Source organism: Vespa velutina, chromosome 8 (genome assembly GCF_912470025.1).
Source record: "Vespa velutina chromosome 8, iVesVel2.1, whole genome shotgun sequence".
NCBI lineage: Eukaryota > Metazoa > Arthropoda > Insecta > Hymenoptera > Vespidae > Vespa > Vespa velutina.
The window spans coordinates 8,645,348-8,670,058 of record NC_062195.1 but is presented as its reverse complement, the minus strand read 5'-3'; the positions used below and the strand labels follow the sequence as shown (position 1 = coordinate 8,670,058).

Sequence of the window (24,711 nt, the reverse complement as noted above, 5' to 3'; positions counted from 1 at the left end):
ATATCAATCTACACGGGCGGGATTGTGGGGAGACCTACGAAGAAGAAAGGATAATACGTCCAGTTGGAGGCACGACTTATTGTTCAGTATGTCCCTTCGGTATGATTGATTTCAGAAAAAAAATAATTTCTGTGACCTGTTGGGAAAATAATATATAATATTAAATGTAAAAAAATAAATGAATCGATATTTATAAATAATTTTATTTATACTATCTGAAATTGTATATATTATATAATGCTATTATTATTATAAGTAAAACTGTATAAAGATCGTAAATTACAAAAGAACTTGAATAGAAGAACGAAATAAGAGCAGAGCGTGTTCGGATATATCGATGGATTTTTAATTAAATAGAATAAAATACAAAAACGCGAGAAAGACTTCAATCAACTCTTTTCCATTGACAAATTAATACACTAATATACATATACATTACATTTATAGAAATTAGACATTTTTCAGAAAAATCATTTGTTCAGTATCTAGTTCCTTTGAAATTTAAGCTGAAGCTTAAGGCAAAAAGACTTCATTATTATTAATAAAATTATATATATATATAATTTATAAGTTCATAAATTTATTAAGATGTGATAAATTTTTAAGTTATATTATTATAATTAATAGATTATTAGTCAAGTCAATTAAAACGATATTATATTAATATATAAAAATGATATTAAGATATTAGTACTATTAATATCATCGATTCATTAATTTTCAATGTAAAGTGATCACGTAGTATTATTAATACAAAAACATAGTAAAATGTATCGATCGTTAGTAGACGCGTACAACAAAACACATAGATGTTAAAAAATTGTCTTACGCTATACCTCATACGTAATATCTACAGCGTCTATGGCCGTTCATTTGGTTATCTCGAAAATATTAATTTCAATCTGTTTCTCATAGATATGCACGTACACACGCCCCAACGAAAGGGCACGCACACAGATATGCAAAGACGAGGCAACGATGTCGGAGCGAACATTGTGCGCATGCCGTGACATAGCAATAACAGTGTTCCATTATATCTAGGTAGACTGCGGACGGGGAGATTGCAAAACATGCCTAGATTAATGTTTTCTCATCCCCGTTGTATAACGAGGGTGCTCCCTTCCCTACGACTCCCTACACCCGCCTCTTATCCGCTCGTTTCCACCCTTGCAAATGTGTCACATGGTATTGTAAAGTACGAATTATATTGTCTCTTCTTTTCTTTCTACCTATATATTCCAAAATATCCTCTCTGCTTGTTAATAAACACCACTATTTTTTTCCTATCATTTCTTCCTATCATTAGTATTATGTTCTTATTTATCAATACGTGCCTTTAAGTACATGAGGTAGTTATTTACTTTTTTCTATCATTGATTTTTAATTTACTTTTTATAATTGATATAGACAAAAATTCAAATGATCTATGATTTAAAAGGCATTTAGAGTCATATAAAATGATTTTAACGGTGTAATCAAAAGTTAGGTAAGTAAAGTTAGGAAGCGAAACAGAGTAATTTCTCTATATCGAATGGCTGGAAAGTCACGTTTTGACTCGGACATGACTAATGACAAGTTCGAAACTTAATCGTTAGTGAGTTGCGTCTGATTTAGAATATGCCGTTCTATTATCAAAGAATCTATATCACGTAGATTAATCAAAAGTCCATACGTTGTCAAGTAGTGACATATCCCATTATAAATTAAAAAATAATTTGCGTAATTTATTTGAATGATATAATGAAATAAAAGACGAGAATTAATTTTTGATACAAATTTTATACCTGTATAGATGTATATAGTCGTGTAATCAGGTTCAAATTTAAATTTAGATCTTTCACTTATGCGAAGCTACATCGTGCATTCGTATCAGAACCGAAGTCCACTCCATACGTGCATAACCGTACTGTGCACTGTGAACACGAAGTGAGAGAAAAAAACAAGGTTATTCGGGGTAACGTAATGTAGGCAACATCCATGCTTGGTTCTCCCATTAAGAGATTACATTATGAGTTCACTTTGTACAGTTCTGCAGTCAGCCTGCAGTCTAGTCTCCCTCTATCCCTTCCTCTCTCTCTCTCTCTCTCTCTCTCTCTCTCTCTCACTCTCTCTCTTTCTCTCTCTCTCTCTCTCTCTCTCTCTCTCTTTTTCTCTCTCTTGGTCACGCATATATACACACGCGTGCGCATCGTACATGCATAGAAAGTAACGATATGAAGGTGTACAGGTCCCTCCAGTTCCACCTCCTCTTACTCCTTCGCCATCCGCGATTCTTCCTCTCTTACTAACTCACAGTCAGTCTACTGGCTGTGCAACCCTCTACATTGTGCCACAGGTACGAGGGTTTCATGTACGGGGATAAATATGTTTTTATTCAAAAAAAGCATATCTCTCATAGTCGTTCCCTTCCTTATTCTCGTACACACGGTCATTATATGATTACATCCTGTAACGGCTCCGACTCCAACTCCATTACGAGATGAGGTACCCTTGGCAAACTTGTACCGAAGACCTTGTAAGTACATAGTCAAAACTATTGTCATGAATATAGTATATGTAGAATCGACACCCTTCTTTCTCCTATAGACTAAACTTATTGTTTTCTCATGTAAATTATATATAATATAACTTTTGGATTTAATCAAATGAATTTTTTAATTCTTATGATTAGATTTGAATGAACTAATTCAGTACGAAACGATCGATTATTTTATCATGTTATATTTATAAAAAATATTGTATAAATGAAATACAAGGTAATAAAATACAAATATAGCATCCAAAATATAAGGAAAGATTTAACATTAGAAAAATGAAATCATCGCATTTCTTCCTATGATGATAACCTACACGTGACATAACTGTTTTCTAAAATAATATTATATAGTATATATATGAAAAAGTTTAATATATTCCATGCTCGATCTATCGGCTATGCTTGGCGATCAATTTTCTACCGTCGATCCCACGCTTTGCCGTTTTTATACGGCTGATACCTTTTATTATCAACGAACGCACGAGATCGTTATAATGTACGAAAGGGGCCAGTGTAGGTATTGTTATTACTTCACGTGAAATAGTGGGGATGGAGAAGATCGGATAAATGTTCAGAAACCCGTAAATGGAACAACGTGGTATATAGAAGCTTGATTAAAATATTAATTCAGGTGGAAATAATGATACGATGCAGACCAATGGTTCGGGCTTTACTCATTGAAAATCATAATACGCGTTATAACACTAGAAATATGCTCTTGGGTAGAACCCAATTTGCTAATAGCTGACCACTTTTTGCGCAACGATCAAGAATCATGCAATGATAAAAAGAAAGAAAAAAAATAATGAATCTTCGAAAAATCGAAACTTTGTTAAAAAAAAAAATGGATAACTTATCCATGATAATGGTATCTAACGAATTGATACAATCATTTTAGCAAAAATTATATTCATTTCCTCATTAAAAATATTAAATTTAATAGTTTGAAACTTTCTCTAAAAACGATATTAATGAAAGTTACGATAGAAATCATGTTATTGAAATTTCCATCCTCTTAGATATTTCTTTTTACATTTCATTAATTAGTTACAAATCTTATGTTTCCTCCGTCGCTCTTGAATATCATTTGTCCATAGATATTCAGCTTTCATAGTATATTGAACACTGCTTTGGACTAGTGGTTGAGAGTCATAGATACACCTTGTCATGCGTCCAGAACGATTCGCGCACCGTGGCTAGCTGATTAATTAGAATCTCTCTCGACCTCATCGAGAAGGGGACTCGATGGAGTTAGCGGTAGATAGCAAAACGGGATGTGGGAATGGGAATGACTACACGGGTTGGCCACTGGGGTGGCGCCGAAAAGCACAGTGGTTTGCACAGCGTGCCCCCGAGTAGATGAGTACCAGCATGTTACTGGTCACAGTTTCATGTTACACTGGAATTCGATAAACCGATCTCATTTACTGACTCAGACGAACCAAATTAAAAATATACCCTTGCTTCTTTTTGACTTCATTCGACTGTCATTTTTTTTCTAACCCAGTATCCATTTATTGAATAACGATCCTAAATTTTGCAATTTTTCTTTTAATTAAAATTTATAATTAATAAAAATTAAATACTATTTTAGGGATACGTAATGATCGAATTATTATTTCTTCTTATATTTAGATGAAAAAATTATATAAATATTATCTTGATCTCTTACATAAAAAGAATGATGAGTTTTGGCTTCAAATTAGCATAAGTAATTAGAAAACGGAATTAATTAATCAGGTTTTTTATACTCCATTCTCTTCAAAGGATTTCTTCAATTTCATATTTAGATTTTCTTCTAATATTTAACAACTAAAGATTTCTTTGTAAGGAACACCATCTAATGGAGATGCGTTTCTTGATCGATAATTATTGAAAGATAGGGTTACAAAGACGAGGATGGAAAATCGGTAGGAATGGCTAGTAAGAACATATATTGGTTGGTCTTTTTAAGGAGAATCGTTTTCCATGAACTTGCAAGCTTCTCTTTTCTCTTTCTATATTTCTCTCATTCTCTCTCTCTCTCTCTTTCTCTCTCTCTCTCTCTCTCTCTTTCGCTCTATCTCTCTTTCTCTCTCTCTCTCTCTTTCGCTCTCTCTCTCTCTTTCGCTCTCTCATTCTCGTTCTCTCTCTCTCTCTCTCTCTCTCTCTCTCTCTCTCTCTCTCTCTCTCTCTCTCTCTCTCTCTCTCTCTCGTAAAGACCGAACTTTACTCTGACCGCGAATAGGTATTGAGGGCATCAAGCGCAGATAGAGAGAAAGAGAGGAAAGGGGAAGACCGGCCAACTAATTAACGTTATTTCACTGGTAATTAAACGCATCCAATCTCACCGGCATCGAAGCAAAGGACGCGTTGAAAGTTCATCTTTCGGCTTAAAGACGCTCTCAAGTCAGAAACCGCATTTTCTATACCGTATAGGCATTCCATGAAATAGCAGTTACCAAATTGCAAGAAACCGCCATTAGTGATGTTTTTAGCTATTCGATCTTTCTTAGTGTTGTTCTTTAGGAAAAATTTCTATTTAAGACATACAATTATATAATGTTATAAATCTATAGAGGAAGAGATTATTTAAATTAATTCTTTTGAAAAACTTGTAATGTTGTGTTAAAAATAAATTCGTTGTATTAAAAATTTATTTTTGTTATTGAACAAAAAATAATTGATTAATTAATTTATAAAATAAATGAATTCATTTTATATTAAGTATTGCATAATATTCACGAGTGTATAAGCAACCGAAGAATATATCGGTATAAATGGTACCTTGCAAACTTGATTAACAAAAATGTTTATTCTTATTAATAAACGAATAATGTGATTCTTGATTACATTGATCTACATGTACTCAAATATTTAATTCAAGAAATACAGAGGCGATACAAAGAAAAAAGAATATTGAAATACGTAAAAAGATAAATTGAGGTACAAAGTGTAAGAGAGGACAGTTGAGAGGAGGTGGTCAAAGAAGCGAAGAGGAGGAGTTAAAAGTATGAGAGAGGTGAATGCGAAGCACATGTACTTTATACAACTAGGATGTCTGGTAGGAGGAATGGAGATAGTAATGTGACTAAATAAATCCACTAACGGGGTTGGTTTTACTGCAATGGAAGGGGTAATTAAAACCACCCTTCCACGGCAATGCGGTGAGGTAGTCGAGCTGTCAGCGCTGCAATTCTCTGGAAATCCATATATATACTATATAACCAAGTCTGCTTTAAATTCACAAAATAATTTCTGTCGCAATGAGCTCAACAAATTAGCATCCTTTAGAGACTTTTTCGATTCAATAGAATTGTTAACAAATATTCTATATATCTTTCATCATTGATCAAATCGACATTAAAAGTTATTTTAATTCTAAATGTAGAATCTGCAGATTCCTTAAGTTTAATAAAAATAAGTATAAATAAAGGTTATACGTAATAGAAAAATATCATAGCAGAATGTAAGTTATTGTTATTTGTATAATGTTACATACTTAAATTTTATATTCATACTATAATATCGTCCTAATATGATAGAATATAGTAATATGATATTAATAAAACTTCGACTATATAATTTATTTATAAATAATATTTTAATTATAATAAATAATAATAGTTAATTTTAATAAATTTTAGTTATAATAAATTACTATATCTTGCAATACGAAATATCGCTTATTATATAAATATTATTTTTCTTAAAGATAATAAATTGATTTTAACAAAATAAAAAGCAATTTCGAAAAATTTTTTTATCAAACTATTATGAATTTCGAAAAAAAATTAAATATTTCTAATATTTATTTATATATATATATATATGTATGTATGTGTATGTATATTTTCCCCTCCCACCCACCCTTCCTTCCTTCCTTCCTTCCTCCCTTCCGCCCTTCCGCCCTTCCGCCCTTCCTACCAGCCCATCACTTACTCTACTCTGTCCTGTGTGTTTATATTAATAAACTACAAAGAATATTCCAAAACATAATCATCTGTATATCAAATAACTCACTGTTATGCTACGTAAAAAATATAATAACACCTTAATCATATTAATAAAAAGCAAGAAGAACTTTCTTAATGAAAATTTATATGAATTAAACCGAAAATTTGTTATCAATTTTATATTTATCTAAATGCTATTTTATACAAAGTATTACTTTTTTGTTTAGTTCTTTCTTACGAATATTCTATACGTTCTCACTAGGGAAATATAACCTGTGATGGCGTTGCAAGCTTTGTCTCTATTCCACGTTGCTCAACTTTCAAAGAATGTTACGAGCATTAGTTACACAATATATTTAGTGGCTGTTTAAAGCTTTTATAATAATAAAAAAATTCAGAATTAATAGTAATTAAACGTAATATAATTACAAAATAATAGTTGTTATAAAATAATCAAAAAATTGTTATAATTTTTTGTTTACTACAAAAAAACCACATTTTACATGCAAAATATCTTAACCTATTACTAACATTTGTCATAACATAAGAAATATTATTTAAATATTGTTTAATTATAATTATATGAATATATTTTTCATTTGATATAAAACACAACTAATTATTGTTCATTATCTTAAGGATTATAAGTGAAAAGTTTTGCACTATAATTATTTAATGGGGAATGAAAAAAGTGCTCTCAATGGGATTGAGATAGATGAGAAGGCTATTGAAGTCACGGATTTTTGGACACAATATAGTGCAAATGTTCAAAACTATAATTCTCAGAAAGTATCAGTTTTTAATAGTGAACCATCTTTACATTATACTGCAAGTTTCGGAAGACCAACCCCTTTGGAAAGAATAGCAAAAGTTAGTTTTTCTGTTTTTTTTTACTTCAAGGGATTGATCATGATATCAATCAATTTATTATATTTATTTTATATTTTTTTCATCTGAATAATAATAATCATTAGTAAAAATTGTTGTCTTTCATCATTTTGTTTTCAGAATTCTCATAAGTATATTTGCGTAAATTATACAAAAAAAGTACTATATAAAAAAATGTTTAATATAATTATAAATAGTGTTATAAATAAATAGTAAATATCTTTTTTTATATCCATTTTTATTATATGATAAAAAAATGAATAACTTCCTTGTTCTCTTTTCTCTTTTTAGAATTTAATGTTACATCGACATCCTTGTATCTTAAGATATATTTCTTCATGGCATAAAGGTAGTAAATTCTTTTTATGTACAGAAGAGGCTAAACCGTTGATACAAGTAATCGATGCACAAAATGCTCTTCAAATTTGTGTTGGCTTATATAGCATTGCTTGTGCATTAGTATTTCTTCATGAAAAAGCATTAGCATCGCATAACAATGTATGCAGTGGTTCTATTTATATAACACCTGAAGGATGTTGGAAATTAGGTGGATTTGAATATCTATGTAAATTTTCTGAAGCAACGTCAACTTATTATCAAAAAATAAGAAATTATAGATATGAAAGAGCAACTTGCCCGAACGAAGACATAAATGCATTAATTGATTCTGGAAATCTTTCTTCTATTGATGTTTATGCATTTGGAGTATTAGCTGAAGATATTTTAAAATTGAAACATGCAGGTAAAAATTAAGAATTAGGTGACATTGTTTTATGAATTCTAAATTATAAGTATTTATTGTAGATAATATACCAGCTTTAACTGAATTTCAAGAGTTTTGTAAAGAAAATCTACAAAGCTCAGATGCATCTGTAAGATGTAAATTATCAGAAGTCCTTCAACATCCTTTTTTCACACATGATTTTATAAAAATACATGATTTTCTTGAAGAATTACCATTAAAAACTAATGAGGAAAAAGAAGTCTTTTTTACGTAAGTTTTTTTAAACAATGATTATATCAAAGATATAACAAAACTAATATCTTTGTTTCTTTAGAAATTTGGTGAATGATTTAAAAGCTTTTCCTGAAGATGTTGTAGCTGAACAACTTGGTCGTTCTTTGTTGTCAAGAATAGTTTTATTGGATCAAACAGCTCAAGTAAAATTTTTACCCTATGTTTTAAAACCAAGAGGTAAAAAGCCATTGTAATTTTATTTTATAACATTCAATATATACTGGAAAACAGCATTATTTAATTTAAAATGCATAGTGATATGCATTTCACTAAACATGAAAATTTTAATTATTTATTGTTTATTCTATTTGATAATCTTCTCTTTAAGTATCTGTCATTTTTAATTAGATTCTATTCATTTTCCAATAATTGAAAACTGCTGCTATAGAATATAATAATTTTTATTTCATACAAATACCAAATATATAACTTTTTTAGATTTCATTATAATATTACAGATGAAAATGATGATATAGAAAACAGTGTGTTTTCTACTCCAGTTTTTAAGACTTATTTAATACCAAGACTTCTGCAAATGTTTTGTATAAGAGATGTTTCTATCCGCTTACTACTTTTATTACATTTCAAATCGTTTATACATACATTTCAAACTGATGAATTGAAGTTTCAAATCTTACCTGAATTATTAGTTGGTATAAAAGATACCAATGACCACCTTGTTTGTGCCACATTAAAGGCACTAGCTGAAGTGGTATCTATTTTAGGAGCAGCAACAGTAATTGGTGGAAAAAGAGCAAAGTTATTTACAGATGGACGACCAAATAAGATAAAAGAACAGAAAGAAAATAAAGTTGTATCTACTATTACAAATAATAACTCTGACACAATTCCCCCAATAGATATGAGTGAAATAGAATTGCATTTACCAGAACGTCTATCTCCGGATGGCGGAGAAGATAAAAAGGAGTCATCATTTGCATTTGTTGATGAGGAAAGTACTTGGTCTGACTGGGATGCACATGACGCAAATATGGATTCTCACCAATCAAATGTACAAAATGTACAAAATATACAACAAATAACACAAATAGCAACTCCAAATATGACAAGTGTATTAGACTCACCATCAAGTATAACGAGAAGTGAAATAAATAAATACACAAAAAAAATAGAAATGTCAGATATTTCACAACTAGATATAAAGCATTCAAAGTCAATGAAGAGTACAATAGATGATTATGATTTTTTCACGGATATGGAACCTATAATAAAAAAGACACATGTTTTACATGTACAAGATGAGAAGGAGATTTTGTCGACATGTTCGAAAAGCATATTTGATGTAAAACTGTCTACTATAACATTACAAGAATCTGAAGATAATGATGGATGGAGTGAGCATTTAGGTGACTGGGATATAGAAGATACTAAGGAATTAAGTTTTTAAGTAAATATTTTTAAGTTATTTATATTTAATTAAATATTTTTAAGAGAGTATTTAGTTATAAATAGATTTTAATACCTATATAGTATCTAATAAGCTTTTTAATTATTAAGTCTACAGATATTACTATAAAATTTATTTTTTTAAATGCAAATAATATAGTACACAGATGTATGTATTTATTGTCAAAGTCAAATATCAACCTGCCCTTATTAATTTATTTAAATAAATTGCACATTGACAGAAAACATTAATCTCCATTGTCGATATTTTTCTATTTATACCGTTCTTTATCTATATAACAGCTTTTTTATTATTTATACTGGCGACTATTATTAATGGCGCACCGATGCATTTCGTAAAGAAATGAGATGATTCTCAACTTATCCAAGTAATGAGTACACGTAATATAAAAACATTTGTGATGACAGACCAATTTTTCAATTTCTATTAGTTGAGTCATTCTATATACTTTAAAGAGGTATACTTTTTTAATGCATTGATCACATTTTAAATAATATATTTGAATACTTCCGACACATAATCATATTTTTTATTATATAATAACGAACAAAATTGTAGAAAATAATCCTTTTTCCATCAGTATAAAATATAATGGTGTATTGTTTAAGAAAAACAATATTATCTAATATATTTTGTTTAGATAATACATAAATGATACGCAATCTTTAGAGTTTGTTTTTATATAGAAGACTTTATATATTAATTTAATATCATATGAAAATTTTAATTTTAAAGAATTCGAAAAAGTATCGAAATCTATGAAATAAAATTTTTATTTTATTATAATTGTAATATAAAAATAAATATCAATATTCCCTAGATTCATTTTACCTATCTATTGATGAAATATGATTGACGTGAATGAATTTTAAAATTCCATAAAATTTACCGTTGTTAAGTTGATATTTATCCAACTTTCTACAATCAAATAGTATATATAAAAATTAACTTAAAAACGTTTTACTGTTATAATCAATTAAAAATTGCATATATATGATTTCAATGGAAATACACTTGTCAAATATCACATTTGAGCACAATTAATTCATGACTCTGTTATAATTTGAAATGGACTGGACCACTTTGATCAAATTTCGATCAACAGTGTAAACAAAAGCAGAATATGTTGTTCTTAACCTATATTCTCGTGGTATCAATAACCACTTAACAATTTTATACATGGTATAGAAATGCATATATATATGTATTTTCCTAGCTTATTTTAATTAATATTGTTGTTCTATACTATGTGTACAATTTTCGAATGATTGATATCACGAAAATATAGGTTAAAAATGACAGCTGCTATTGTATGGAAAGTGTGTATAGTCAGCCTATGGTTACACATATTTTCCATATAAAATAGTATCCATATAAAATCGTGAACCAATCGCATTGCTCGATTTGATTCCCATAATAGTAGCTATAACAATGTAATCGAAAAATTCAACATGGAATTCTACTATTCGATTCTTATAAATAGCCAATCAGATTCCAAAATTATCTGACGTCACAATTCGGAGTGATAAACTAACCGTGTAAATTATGGAAATTATTTAGATAAATATCAGATTTAAATCTTCTAATTATGAAAATAAAATCACAAAATGGATTATTCGAACGATAAAATGTATTATATGGATTCTGAAGAGTTACAAGATTAGATATTTCAATTAACCAGTTTATTGTTTTGCTATTCCAATTGAATATTGATCTTGAATATTGATTATATAATAGAATATAAATGTATAAATTTGACTCATTTAAAGATAATATAATGAAAAATTTGTCTATTCTATTATTGATAAATTTACTATTAAAATTAACAAAATATTCCGAATAATTCACCTCTATAATCTATACTGTAGCAAATGAAGTCAAATTTGTTCTGGTAACGTTGCCGTGACAACTCTGCGTTACGGTTACAGTTATTGTTATGGAAAGTTTTTTTTATTAAAGTTAGTCGAGGTGGGTCGAATTGTTCCTTACGTTTCAAAGAAAACAATTTTTTATTTATATAAAAACTTCGAATTATGAACAACTTTTAAACTTTGGTATTTATAACTTCTTAATTTCTTTTTAAGATAGAGCGTTCTTTAACAACTGTAACAAATTTAAATACACACACACATATATTAAATTTTACCTACTGTTTTCATTATTTATATATAATTATAATAATGAAACAATTGATATCTTTGCTTCTTTTGAAATAAACATCATACACTTGTTACATGTATAATAATCATATAAATATTACTTTTCGCAGTATAATAATATCAACAAAATATAAAACGACGAAAAAAGTTTCCATGCTATACGCTGTTGCATCTAATAGTTTGTTAGAAGATGGCTATAGTGTGTATTAATAGAATATATAAGATATAGCGAATCTATCATAAGTTATTATAGGTTAGGACAACATAAAAAAAATCTACAAATAATCGTGTAAAATTACAGTGTAAAATAAGTGTTGGACGGTATTAGTTTCTAACTATAGAAAAATGATACATAGCCTTTTTATTATTAATTCTGCTGGGTACGTAAATATTTTAACTTATGAATTCAATATGACATGTATAATTGATAGAAACAAGTTTCATTTTTCACTCATTTTATTGTTTATTATATATATATTTATTATATTATATAATATATATTATTTATATATATATAAATAATAATAATAATAATAATAATAATATAAAAAAATATTTTATTAAACAGAGATGTGTTTATGGAAAAACATTGGAAAAGTGCCGTTGCACGATCACTATGCGATTATTTTTTTGATCAACAACGAAGAGTTCTTTCTCTCGAAGATACACCACCTGTGATAGCTACACCTCATCATTATCTTATTAGTATATATCGGTGTAATATGTTTTTTGTAGCAGTATGCATGACAGAAGGTTAGTCTTAATTCTATTACAAATCTATCAACAAAATTACAAATATTGAAAAGATATTACCTAAAAATTATATTTCAGTACCACCATTATTTGTTATTGAATTTTTACATAGAGTAGTTGATACTTTCGAAGATTATTTCAGTGAGTGCACAGAATCTATTATTAAAGAAAATTATGTAGTAGTATATGAATTACTAGATGAGATGTTAGATAATGGATTCCCACTGGCAACAGAATCAAATATTTTGAAAGAACTGATTAAACCTCCTAATATTTTGCGTACTATTGCAAATACTGTTACAGGTAAATCAAAGTAAGTAAAAATATTATTATCTCAAAATATCAGATTTTTGTATAATTTATAATCTTCAGTTTTCAGACTTCTATGATTTATCGTTTTTAGTTTTTTATATATTAAAAATTTTTTATATAAAAATTTTTGTAATATATAAATATATTTTTTATAAAAAAATAGTTAATAAATTACATTGTATTATATATAGTGTTAGTGCAACATTACCAAGTAGTCAGTTATCTAATGTTCCATGGAGAAGAACAGGAGTTAAATATACAAATAATGAAGCTTATTTTGATGTTGTGGAAGAAGTAGATGCTATAATTGATAAAACTGGATCAACAGTTTTTGCAGAAATACAAGGCTATGTATGTATGATAACTTGCCTGTATTTTTTAAATTCAATATTTTTTTCTGACGTTAATATTTCAGATTGACTGTTGTATAAAATTAAGTGGTATGCCAGACTTAACACTTTCCTTTATAAATCCAAGATTATTTGATGATGTCAGTTTTCATCCTTGTGTAAGATTTAAACGTTGGGAGGTATGTACATATATGATGATATAATATATATATGACATATATGATATGATATTTGCTATGAAATTATTATTTAATGTAGATATATCAAATATAGTTGTTTTATATTTAACACACACACACACATATATATATATATATATATATATATATTTCATTTCAGTCAGAGAGAATATTGTCCTTTATTCCTCCGGATGGTAATTTTCGACTTCTTGCTTACCATATAGGATCACAAAATATTGTTGCAATTCCAATATATGTGCGACATAATATTAGCCTGAAGGAACCTGGTGGAGGTAGATTAGATATAACTGTTGGACCAAAACAAACTATTGGAAGAACTGTAAGTTTTTGTTTGTGAAAAGCATTTAAGAAGTTATAATGAATCATATTTTATTTTAGGTGGAAAATGTAGTGTTAGAAATTCCAATGCCAAAAATAGTATTAAATTGTACATTAACTCCAAATCAAGGAAAATATTCTTTTGATCCTGTTAATAAGATATTGCTTTGGGACATTGGAAGGATTGATGTTTCTAAATTACCGAATTTAAGAGGATCTGTGAGTTAAACATACCAGATTATTCCCGTAAAATTATATTTAACATGTTGATTATACCATATGAATTTTATATATTCTACTTTGGGAGCCTTTGCAAAATTTCCATTTTTTTTAATAATTTTTTTTTTTTAGAATTTTAAAAAGTTAAAATTTAAGTTTAAACTTTAACAAATTTTAAATTAAAATGTTTTATTTAAATTTAAACAATTTTTTAAAATCTTTATTTTAATATATAGTATGATCAATTACAATTATATGAAATACGATAAAATTAAAGTTCAAGGGAAAAATTCTTTCACGAAATAGGGATATTAATTGACCGAAAAGATCGCCCAATTTTTTGCCGTTGGATTATTTTCTTTAGATTAAATTTTTTGTTAAAAGTTTAGTTTATGTCAACAATCTGTAAACCACTGAAGAATTTCAAAATAAAATTTGACTGATTCAATTAGAAATTGAATAGCAATTATGTGAAAATGTCATTAAAAATCTAGAAAAAAGGATAATATCGTACAAAAAAAGTTATGGTTTCATTTAGATATTATATTCTATATATTATTGTAATTGATCATACTATATATTACTATATATTAAACATTTTTTTAAATTATTCAAATTTACATGATTTATTTAAAAAAAAACATTTAGTAACTTATTAAGCTATTATCAATAATAATTATTGATAATAGCTTAATAAGTTACTATTATTAATACATAGTTATTTAGTTATTTTTGTTATTGAAATCATTTTATTGAATGGCAATTACACTCACTTATATATAACTTATAATAATTAAATTGTTAAGTAATTGATAAAGTAATTTATTTGTAGATCACCATTCAAAACTCTGCAGTCATAACAGAATCCAATCCTGCTATTAATGTATGTATTTTTTACTATATTATTTTATTAATTCTTCATTAATACATGTTACATATTCTTGTAGGTACGTTTTACTATTAATCAACTAGCAGTTTCAGGATTAAAAGTAAATCGATTAGATATGTATGGGGAGAAATATAAACCTTTCAAAGGTGTTAAATATATCACTAAAGCAGGAAAATTTCAAATAAGAATGTAACAGAAATACGTAAATATATAAATTTAAAGGATACTTTTTTAAAAGATTGTGATAAATTATATACAGGCTTTAACTCTGTAATTCGTAATATAAAGATAAGAAAAGAATACTATTAACTATTTTATTTTAAATAAATTCCAGAAAATATCATAAATATGAATAAAATACACTTCAAATATATGAAGTATTTATCTATCTTATCTATACTATCACTTAAATACTTATGATTATATTGATTTATATACAATATACTTACATGTATAATAAAATATTGTTTATTATTTTAAATTCTACATTTTTGTCTTAATAAATTCCTAGCTTCTAAATCTTCCCATGTTGGGTGTGTTGCATAAGTGTGCAAGCGTTCCATATTTGTAGCATAAATTGTATGGTTACTGATGAGATTTTTATGGATCTATGTAAAACAATAAAATATTTAATATAACATGTACAATATTAAAATTTGACATTAAATTAAATAAATTAAATATATTAACATGTTAAATTTAATAAATTTTATACCTTTAGTGTACGTTGTAAATCAGCTATACTAACTGGTTTTAAAGACGCAGATGTAGTTTGTAAGGAGCATGCAAATGAAAAAGCAGTTGCTTGTTCAGCTTCTTCAAAATTTTGCCTTGTAGATGGAACTTGTCCATAAGGATCTATTATTTCTGTAGGACTGTACAAAATAGATGTTTTATATATATAAAAAAAAAAAAGATTGTGATATATATATATATATATATATATATATATATATATATATATATGTTTATTTTGTATTTAATGTTTTATAATTACCTGTAATCACATGACCGGATTATATAAGCTGTATTTCGTTTCCATGAACTAGGTACAGGATTTCCTATACCATGAATAAATGATCCTTCTTTTATACTGAATTCTTTTCTGTTTGTTAGAATTGCAGTAAGTATATTTTTCATAAAGATCTGAGTAGCAGCAATAACAATATGAGCAGTATTTTCTTCTGCACCATCCATGTTATTTTCCCATGCAGCAAGCATGAGTCTAGCTAATACAAATGTTCGATCTGGTAGCACAAGTTCTTGAGCACTAGATCTATTTGCTCCTATAGGTTCATCCCCAACTGGTGATGATGTTTGATTTAGTACCTCTGCATAAATATCTGCTGGCTAATTAAAAAAAAAAAGAAAAAAAAATAAAGTTGTACATACATTTGTATTGTAAACTACATAATTTTTCTATGAAGTATGATATAACAAACCTCGAAGTTTGATTTATCAGTTTTATATTTACGTTTTAACCTAAGCCTTTTTTCTTTAACAATCTTATCTTTGTCTGTTTTACGATTTGGTATAGCTACAGCCAACCCTCTGACTTTGTTGAATAAACAAAGTAAAAATTCATTATGCAAATGAACTTGATCTTCTGTCATAATGTTACGTGCCTCGCAATCGAATTCCTCTTTTGTTGTCTAAAATAGAAATTGCTATTAAAATTATATAGTGCTAATGAAATTTATTATTGGAAAATTAACGTACCTTCATTTGAAACCAGAGTTTCATTTTCTCAAAATATCTGTCAATCAAATAAAATTATAAATAATATATAAAATCACATATATTGTGTAAAATATTAATTATATAAAATTTAACTAACATTTTTGCATTATCACCCAATGAAGCTGCAAGATTTTTTCTGGCTAAACTTAATTCTTTGGAAGTAGTCATGTTTATATAAATATTAAATTAATCCTTTTAATTCTAATGATATTTGCAATTATTTTAAAGTAAATACAAAAAATCAAATATATACTAGTTCTAAAGTCAATAAATCTTCTATTATGCGGTCTTTCATAACGCACTGTGATACACTATACCCAGATTCATATTTGAGGTATACTAGTTCGATAGAGGTTCTGAAGTTGATATTACAATAAGGACTTTGTGAATGTAATCAGCGTATTGGCAATGCCTTTTGTGCTCCACTAGTGCCACTATGAGAGAAACGAAGAATGCTCAACAATTTTATTGGACTGCTACGAATCCATAATGAGTAATCTGCTTATTAGCCAGTAGAAACTATAGATAGTGTGTACTGAGGAAACCTTAGACTATACAAACATATAGACATGCCTAGCTCAGACTCAATGAAGTCAACATTTCGATATTATTTATCTGGCGTCCAAAGAACGCAAATTTTTAGTATATATATATAACTAACTAAATATATATATATATTTAGTATATATATATATATTTAGTATATATATATATATATATATATATATATATATATAAAACATCTATAGTATATATATATAAACATCTATAGCGTATATATATATATATATATATATATATATATATATATATATATATATATATAACTACACAATTCACCTGGTGAAAAGGAAGAACTACAGAAAGGAATTGCAATAAATCTTTAAATACATCGGTAAATAGTAAATTAATGCACAATATTTTTTAAACTCGATTTACTTTCTTATGTAATTACTATACTTCTTTAATCTAACGTTTGTACTTCCATTCCGAGACAAGATAACATAGCTGTAGGTATATTTTAATTCATTTTTCTTTTATTTATGATGCTTAACATTTAAAATTAATATATTTGATCGATTGATATCTCGATCCATTCATCAACGTAAACAATTATTTTAAGCGAAGGTATTTTGATTAATGTCAAATGCCATATTACTTAAAACTTGTATTGGCACATGGCACGCGTGTATGACGTTAGTATAGTGGAAAATTAAGTATTCCGTAAAATTATAATACATACGTTTAGTGCATTGACTTCGTCATTTTTCACTCGAAACTTGCGTAACTTCAACAATAGATATGTTCAAAACATGAACTACGAGCGCAACCGGGAAATACTGTCATTACTATGTGCTGTCGTATCAGTGAATAAGCTTGTAAGTTATAAATCTCACTAGTAGTTTAGTAGGTCATAAAATTATAATTTTTATGTTCTTTTTTGATAGTAGCATGTATATTTTGCAGTGATCTGTGCCAGATACGATATAGGTGATACTCATTTATTTTATGATGTAAACGTATCAAGAATAATAAATATAATCGATACAGGTAATAATTAGTATATAAATTTGTGATAAAAAATAAGACTATCAAATATTTTCTAAAAAAGAATAATTAGTGAATACTTATATATTAAATATTTATATTCACTAATTTTGTACGTATTTGTTGTTAAACAAAATTATACCGGGTGTTGTATCCTATCTAGTAAAGATCACCGCAAAATGCATATCAACTAAATATGTCAGATAAATATGGTTGAATAATGTAAATTTATTCTAGTAACGCCCTATTTATCATTAAAGAAGAAAGAACTTTAAAAAAATTTCAACTTTCAGGTGAAAATATTACATGTAAAAATATTGCACACTTTTAATCGTTTATCAGCTTAAAATATACAGTTTGACTGCTATATTTCAAGAATTTTGAAAAATTAAAAAACATTTTTTAAAAATTTTGGATATGTATAATAGGTTCCCCATCATAGGTATATAAAATTTACTTGTTCCAGTTCTAGATACCCATTAACCATTTTGCATCCGTAAGTGAATAGTCTCCTATTATTGAGTGCGGAATATTCCGCGAGCTGCGACTTTCTTTTATCACCGCCCGCGGAATATTTCACATATGACACAGTTCATGTTTTACTGTCAATTTATGAGCATTTGAGCTATTTTCATCGCATTCTTAATAAATTTTACTTTTGTTAATTATTGTGTAGATCTGTCTGACTGCCGTTAAGAGTAAGTAGTGTCAATCTGTATTCAAATTTAAAAAATAACCTAATTTTATAATTTAAAATAAAATTTAGTTGCTCCAATAGATTCTGACGATTCGAATTCAAGTGTAGAAATAGGATATCCTCGAAGACATCCGTTATATTTAATTGAGTGATGACAGCGAAGTTGATCAACGCAGTAGTTATATAAATAGAGATTATCCCTTTGAGTGCTATGGGCGCACATATGCATCCAGCGAAAGCTATCGATATAGACTATGGATGCAAATACGTGCCTGGCAAAAATGATCAGTGTACTATGGTCAAATGTATATGTTCGGTAATTGTTTCTATTGCGCGAAAAAGTATTCAGTCCCCGGCGATCATCAGCACCAGTCGCGCGCCGTCTGTACGGACTGCATAGGCCACGAGCATTCAGCACTCAAAGGGGTAACTATGGAAACCCCAAAATCATATACCGATTGTACATGGTTTTTCAAGCGTGAGCGATGTAATTATGAATACACAAAATCTATCGAAAAGGGAAGTCTTTGAATTATTTTTTAATGAAAAACTAGTTAGAAAAATAATTTCGGAAACAAATAAATATGGAGCAACTAACGCAGATTTTGTACCAGTTACAGACGATGATGAGTTACCCACTATTTAGAGTTATTGGACCAAAGATAAAAGCATAGAAACACCATATTTTAAGAATGTTATATCCCGTAATTGATTTATCTCTATCGCTACAAATTTACATTTTTCCAGTAATATCTCCAACGACTCATTAATAAAAATTCGAAAAATTTTTGAAATAATAAGAAAGAATTTTATTCGCATGTATGTATCAAATAAAAATATATCAATTGATGAATCATTGACGCAATGTATAATAGAAGACGTTTACATTATATCCAATTTATTAAAACTAATCGAGCCAGATTTAATACTAAGTTTTATAAAACTGTGTGATTTTTAAACGAGATACATACATAATTTTAAAATATATGTAAGAAAAAATAAAACTAAATTGGTCTGATAGCAGATTTAGATATGTTAGCAGAAATGTTGCAAATTTGTTGAAAGAGAGTAGATTACTGTACAAAGGATATTGTTTATTCATTGATAATTGGTATAGTTCACCGACTTTATATTGGGAATTATATAATATGTGGAATAGCGAGAATAACTAAGAAAGAAATCCCTCGCAACTAAAATTACTCCAATCAGAAAAGGAAGAAGCTGTCGTATTTTCTACAGCAGATATGGCGGCCATAAAGTAAAAAAATAAAAAAGATGTTGTTTTATTAACGACTATGTATAATTTAAATTTTGCTGAAACGGAAGAAACAAAACGATATAGCGGACAAAAAATTTTAAAGCCATCAGTAGTAATAGATTACAATAAGAATATAGGTGAAGTTGATGTTGGTGATCAAATACTAAGCAAATTTCACACTATGCGAAGCTGTAAAAAATCCTATAAAAAAATATTTTTTTACTTTACAGATATTACTAAACAGTTACATAATTTTCAAAAACAATAAAAAAGATCGACCTTTTCATGTTTATAATAAAAATTAGCCGAAGAAATTGTTAAAAAATATCAACTGAAAAAGTGAGAAAGATCATCTATCAATGATTTGTTTCCTTGCGTTTGGAATGGATCAGAAAACCGAAGCATTGGTTTATGCTCACAAACAAGCAATTATCTATTTCACATCATTCAATCGTATATATAAAAATCAGTAATTGAAGTACGAACTTCTTTTTTTTGCCACAAATTTCAAGAGGCGTCACTAAACAAAATTTATTTTTTACGAAAAATGTCGAAAACACTGCTTACGACAACAGTGAATCCAGAAGTAATTCATGACTGATTTTTATGAATAAGATCTCATTTTAAAGATGAAGATTTAAACGAGGACATGACTTTCTCAAAGTTTTGAAAAAGCTTTACTTTTATGCATAAACTATTTTCCAAAAATCATCATTTTTGATACAATTTTTTCGAAGGAAATAAAACTTTTCCAAAAAAGTCATGTTCTCGCTTAAACCTTCATCTTTAGAATGGAATATTGTTCATTAAAATAAGACAAGAGTTACGCCTAAACTCACTATTGACATATAGCATTATAAAATGAGGAATGATGAACAATCTCAATTAAGACGCGTTGCATGTTGCGTATCAACAAAAGATATAGCAGTATTAATTAATTCAATAATAAACAAACATCTTAAATCTGTTTCTATGTCCACTTTATTGAGTGTTAACTTATCTGAATTCTAAAAAATGATAGGCGATTATAAAATATTATAATTTACAGTGAGGTTGTTCATCATAAATGTGAATTAACTTTTAAGCCAAGTTGATGAGTTTACTATATATTGTTTACAAAACATGAACTATCTATAAATTCAATATTGATGATAGAAAGAAAATCAGAAGCACGAGTGTCTTATAAATGAGCAGAGCATGGATGTGTACATTACGTGGTATCACGGCCAAAATCTTTAATAAAGAACATCGCAATGAAAAAGAAAATGAAGAAAAGATCAAGATTTGTAAAGAAAAAAGAGTAAAGTAAATATCAGAGAATCTGTCAAATGGAACTGTGAAAGCAATTTACTTTATTTTATATAAATAGGCATTCGCGGAAAGGTTGATTGGATAACTTAATTGTTAAAGTAGCTACCCGGAAAGCGGAAAAGCCGGGTTTGTACCTCGATTTAGACTATGTGATGGCCCAATTTTTTACAGATCCTACAGAACTATTCCAGTATATTTTCTTGACAGAGACATGACTAAAAGACCAGAAATATTGTCTAATATGATAAAAAAAAAACGAAAAGATTAGAAAATAGGATATACCAATATCTAAAGTTAAAGCTCATTCAGAATCTAAAATAATGAAAAATGGAAAGTCTAAACGAGAAAATTTCGGAAAAGAATGGTCATTGAAGTTACATTTATTAGTGAAAACTTTAGAAGGAAGCTATCTAAATTTGAGAAATTTATTAGACTGATGGTACTACATTTAAAAAAAATACAAGTTATGCATTCAGAATTAAAAGCAACTTTATGTCTACTAAGTATAGGCGGTAAAAAAACCTAATTTTTCCCATACATACAAATTTAGGTATATTAACTAAACGTACTGTTATTAAAATAAATATCTCAGAATTAGATCTTGTAGCACAATTTAGTAAAGTTGTATGAGGCAAATATGTATAAACCGCAAATAATTCAAGAAATGATGACTGTATCAATGCTATATTACTTATATTTTGTGAAATATTGTGAATTCAAATAATAAATAAGTCTTATAATTTTTTTTGTTAGTTTATCGATTTTTTTTCTTAAATCTAATTAAATTGATATTATTGCAGGAACTACATTACAAGAAGTTATCATTATGCAGATTTTTGTAAAAACACTTGCAGGGAAAACTATCACTCTTAAGATAGAAGGATCTAATACTATTGAAAATGTCAAGGCTAAAATTCAAGATAAAGAAGGTAAATTTAAATTAAATTTTTTGTAAAAATATTATATATAGAGGAAAAATATAAGATTATATGTAAAAATACATTTTTTGTATTTTTATTAGGAATTCCACCTGACCAACAACGATTGATTTTCGCTGGCAAACAATTAGGAGATGGCAGGACTTTGACAGATTACAATATTCAGAAAGAATCTACTTTGCATTTGGTTTTGCGTTTACGAGGAGGAGCAAAGAAACGTAAGAAGAAAAATTACTCAACGCCTAAAAAAATCAAGCATAAGAAAAAGAAAGTCAAGCTTGGTGTGCTAAAATTTCACAAAGTATGTATTAAGGTTGATAGTTTTCTATTGATCTCTATTATAGGATGTTTAAATATATGTATCAATATTTTTTAGGTTGACGAGAATGGAAAGATCCATCGGTTAAGACGAGAATGTCCTATGGAGCAATGTGGTGCTGGCGTTTTCATGGCAGCAATGGAAAACCGCCATTATTGTGGTAAATGCAGATACACGCTTGTATTTAATAAACCAGAAGATAAATAAATGATAAATATATATAAACACTGTATGTGATTAAAGAATCTATTTGTAAATACTTGGCGAATATTAAGTTTTAATTTAGTTTTTATCTTATTTCCTAACATATTCGTGTTATAAATACTATATAATAAAACTTTCATTGATATTGTACTAATCCCATCAATACAAACTTAATATCACAATTCCCAAATTCAAAAGTCAAAACTAAGTTTAACGAAAAATTTTATTTAAATAAAATTTAAAATATTAAATAAAAATTTTATTTAATAGCAGAGCGAAGGAAAGAGAACATCGAAGTTCTGTGCGAACAGCGATATAAATAACAAAAAAAAAATAACGATTAAAATTTCACCCGACCTAAAATCAACAAATTCAAAAATTACTGAATACTATAGATTCACTATTAATTAATTATACTATCAATACCAAAATAATAAAGAAAATTAAAAAGCAAGACGAATAAGGATAGCATAAGGAACTAGGAACACTATCGCTTCATAGGACCACAGAGGACCTAAACGAAAAAGATGAACACTTCTGCCGAACAATATACAATAAGAAAACCTAGAAAACTTCTTTCTTTCAACCTATTGAATATATTATTGGAAAGAACAATAGAGGCACTCATAAATGATAATATCAAAAAGAACTTTTAAAAAATTTTGAAGATAATTTCGACCCGAAAGAAGTATTAATTGAATTGCTTAAACAAAATAGCGAAAGTCTAAATTTCATTAGCATAAAAAATATTGTATAAAGGACTTTCTTTTACAAAATCTTTGCTCTTGAGAATTCATTAAATGCTCACTAAGAAAATGTAGGAAGATAAAAATTTAACCATTTTATATTCATATATATAATACCGATAAACTTGTTCTTCATAACGACGATATACTGGATATGAAACGTTTGTATAATATTCAAAGTGATATTAATAATTGCAACCGATTTAACCATATGAAACCAATGATGATGATGATGAAGCAAAATGACATCAATATTAAAAAGTTTAAATATGACAACTTATGCAAATATAATGTAAACGATGTAAAATTTTTTATTTGGGAGAAACGTTTTTACGTGTTCTATAAAAATTTGATGGGGTCTTTTAACTTAAATGTTAAAATTATAAAGCGCGAAGAGTCGAAATTGATAAGAATATGGTTGCAATATTTACTGGAAAATTTTGTTCGAATATATAAGATAAGATATACGAAATTTGTAAATAATAAATAAGATATGCGAAAATTGTTTTATTTTCCAATAATATGATTTATGTTTTCGATCTATTTATCTTGAGTTTATGGTGTGGGTGACCAAAGTCGTATCAACAAATATTTAGCGATGATTTCGATCACGATAGAGTATAATTAGTAATTGTAACGAATAAAACTTATATTTGATATAAAACAATATACGCCATAGAATTGGATGAATGATCATTTAACCCTTTCGCTACTACGGGCCACTATAGTGGCCTTCCATAAGATGCCACTGAGGTACTACGGACCACTATAGTGGCCCTCCATAAGATGCTACTGACGGGACCTACGGCGTCGCGTAGCGTGCAGTGATGTCGCGGCGCTCCGTTCAGCGGAAGTACCGCGGCAGAGAACCCGCTCGTAGCGAAAGGGTTAAATCTAAAAAATATATTTCAATCTCAGATATAGATTAATTTTAGATAAAAATG

General features: G+C 27.9%; 4 protein-coding genes and 1 pseudogene across 20 annotated transcripts; 4 read left to right on the top strand and 1 right to left on the bottom strand.

Moving 5' to 3' along the window:
* The first annotated feature begins 6,732 nt into the window (after nt 1–6,732).
* On the top strand, nt 6,733–10,036 carry LOC124950893 (protein-associating with the carboxyl-terminal domain of ezrin). Of its 3 annotated transcripts, none has more exons than XM_047498349.1 (6): nt 6,733–6,877; nt 7,111–7,341; nt 7,651–8,101; nt 8,164–8,353; nt 8,418–8,554; nt 8,836–10,036. In XM_047498349.1, exons 2-6 carry the CDS (start codon nt 7,147–7,149, stop codon nt 9,783–9,785), a joined length of 1,923 nt encoding a protein of 640 aa, XP_047354305.1. In that variant the 5' UTR covers nt 6,733–6,877; nt 7,111–7,146; the 3' UTR covers nt 9,786–10,036. The 3 variants fall into 3 exon arrangements, with proteins under 3 accessions (XP_047354305.1, XP_047354304.1, XP_047354306.1); XM_047498348.1 differs by having other exon boundaries at nt 6,740–6,887; XM_047498350.1 differs by lacking the exons at nt 6,733–6,877; nt 7,111–7,341 and adding an exon at nt 7,553–7,571.
* A 1,460-nt stretch (nt 10,037–11,496) lies between these two features.
* Nucleotides 11,497–15,492, top strand: LOC124950894 (AP-3 complex subunit mu-1). Of its 7 annotated transcripts, none has more exons than XM_047498355.1 (10): nt 11,498–11,774; nt 12,267–12,345; nt 12,534–12,718; nt 12,797–13,031; nt 13,222–13,381; nt 13,446–13,559; nt 13,720–13,899; nt 13,959–14,117; nt 14,950–15,000; nt 15,065–15,492. In XM_047498355.1, the coding sequence occupies exons 2-10, from the start codon at nt 12,311–12,313 to the stop codon at nt 15,197–15,199; spliced, it is 1,254 nt and encodes a 417-aa protein (XP_047354311.1). In that variant the 5' UTR covers nt 11,498–11,774; nt 12,267–12,310; the 3' UTR covers nt 15,200–15,492. The 7 variants fall into 7 exon arrangements, with proteins under 7 accessions (XP_047354312.1, XP_047354311.1, XP_047354310.1 ...); XM_047498354.1 differs by having other exon boundaries at nt 11,499–11,860; XM_047498353.1 differs by having other exon boundaries at nt 11,500–11,774; nt 12,076–12,345.
* On the bottom strand, nt 15,307–18,103 carry LOC124950897 (transcriptional adapter 1-like). 2 transcript variants are annotated; one of them, XM_047498360.1, is made up of 6 exons: nt 17,990–18,103; nt 16,726–16,762; nt 16,449–16,658; nt 16,004–16,356; nt 15,722–15,881; nt 15,307–15,614 (listed from the first exon to the last, which is right to left on the bottom strand). In XM_047498360.1, exons 2-6 carry the CDS (start codon nt 16,747–16,749, stop codon nt 15,483–15,485), a joined length of 879 nt encoding a protein of 292 aa, XP_047354316.1. In that variant the 5' UTR covers nt 16,750–16,762; nt 17,990–18,103; the 3' UTR covers nt 15,307–15,482. The 2 variants fall into 2 exon arrangements, with proteins under 2 accessions (XP_047354316.1, XP_047354315.1); XM_047498359.1 differs by lacking the exon at nt 17,990–18,103 and adding an exon at nt 16,844–17,263.
* Nucleotides 17,118–23,165, top strand: LOC124950898 (ubiquitin-40S ribosomal protein S27a-like). 8 transcript variants are annotated; one of them, XM_047498361.1, is made up of 4 exons: nt 17,118–17,239; nt 22,361–22,489; nt 22,582–22,799; nt 22,875–23,165. In XM_047498361.1, exons 1-4 carry the CDS (start codon nt 17,236–17,238, stop codon nt 23,022–23,024), a joined length of 501 nt encoding a protein of 166 aa, XP_047354317.1. In that variant the 5' UTR covers nt 17,118–17,235; the 3' UTR covers nt 23,025–23,165. The 8 variants fall into 8 exon arrangements, with proteins under 8 accessions (XP_047354317.1, XP_047354319.1, XP_047354318.1 ...); XM_047498363.1 differs by lacking the exon at nt 17,118–17,239 and adding an exon at nt 17,576–17,641; XM_047498362.1 differs by lacking the exon at nt 17,118–17,239 and adding an exon at nt 17,619–17,756.
* Nucleotides 19,203–21,991, top strand: LOC124950842 (annotated as a pseudogene).
* Nucleotides 23,166–24,711: the final 1,546 nt, after the last annotated feature.

Coding starts and splice junctions, on each gene's coding strand:
- LOC124950893 (XM_047498349.1), top strand. CDS start 7,147: ATGGGGAATGAAAAAAGTGCTCTCAATGGGATTGAGATAGATGAGAAG. Junction 7,342..7,650: donor CTTTGGAAAGAATAGCAAAA/GTTAGTTTTTCT, acceptor TTCTCTTTTTAG/AATTTAATGTTACATCGACA. Junction 8,354..8,417: donor GAAAAAGAAGTCTTTTTTAC/GTAAGTTTTTTT, acceptor TTGTTTCTTTAG/AAATTTGGTGAATGATTTAA.
- LOC124950894 (XM_047498355.1), top strand. CDS start 12,311: ATGATACATAGCCTTTTTATTATTAATTCTGCTGG. Junction 12,346..12,533: donor TTTATTATTAATTCTGCTGG/GTACGTAAATAT, acceptor TTTATTAAACAG/AGATGTGTTTATGGAAAAAC. Junction 13,900..13,958: donor AACAAACTATTGGAAGAACT/GTAAGTTTTTGT, acceptor ATTTTATTTTAG/GTGGAAAATGTAGTGTTAGA.
- LOC124950897 (XM_047498359.1), bottom strand. CDS start 16,914: ATGACTACTTCCAAAGAATTAAGTTTAGCCAGAAAAAATCTTGCAGCT. Junction 16,763..16,843: donor TTGGGTGATAATGCAAAAAT/GTTAGTTAAATT, acceptor TTTGATTGACAG/ATATTTTGAGAAAATGAAAC. Junction 15,882..16,003: donor ATCCGGTCATGTGATTACAG/GTAATTATAAAA, acceptor TATTTTGTACAG/TCCTACAGAAATAATAGATC.
- LOC124950898 (XM_047498361.1), top strand. Junction 22,490..22,581: donor TAAAATTCAAGATAAAGAAG/GTAAATTTAAAT, acceptor TATTTTTATTAG/GAATTCCACCTGACCAACAA. Junction 22,800..22,874: donor GTGTGCTAAAATTTCACAAA/GTATGTATTAAG, acceptor AATATTTTTTAG/GTTGACGAGAATGGAAAGAT.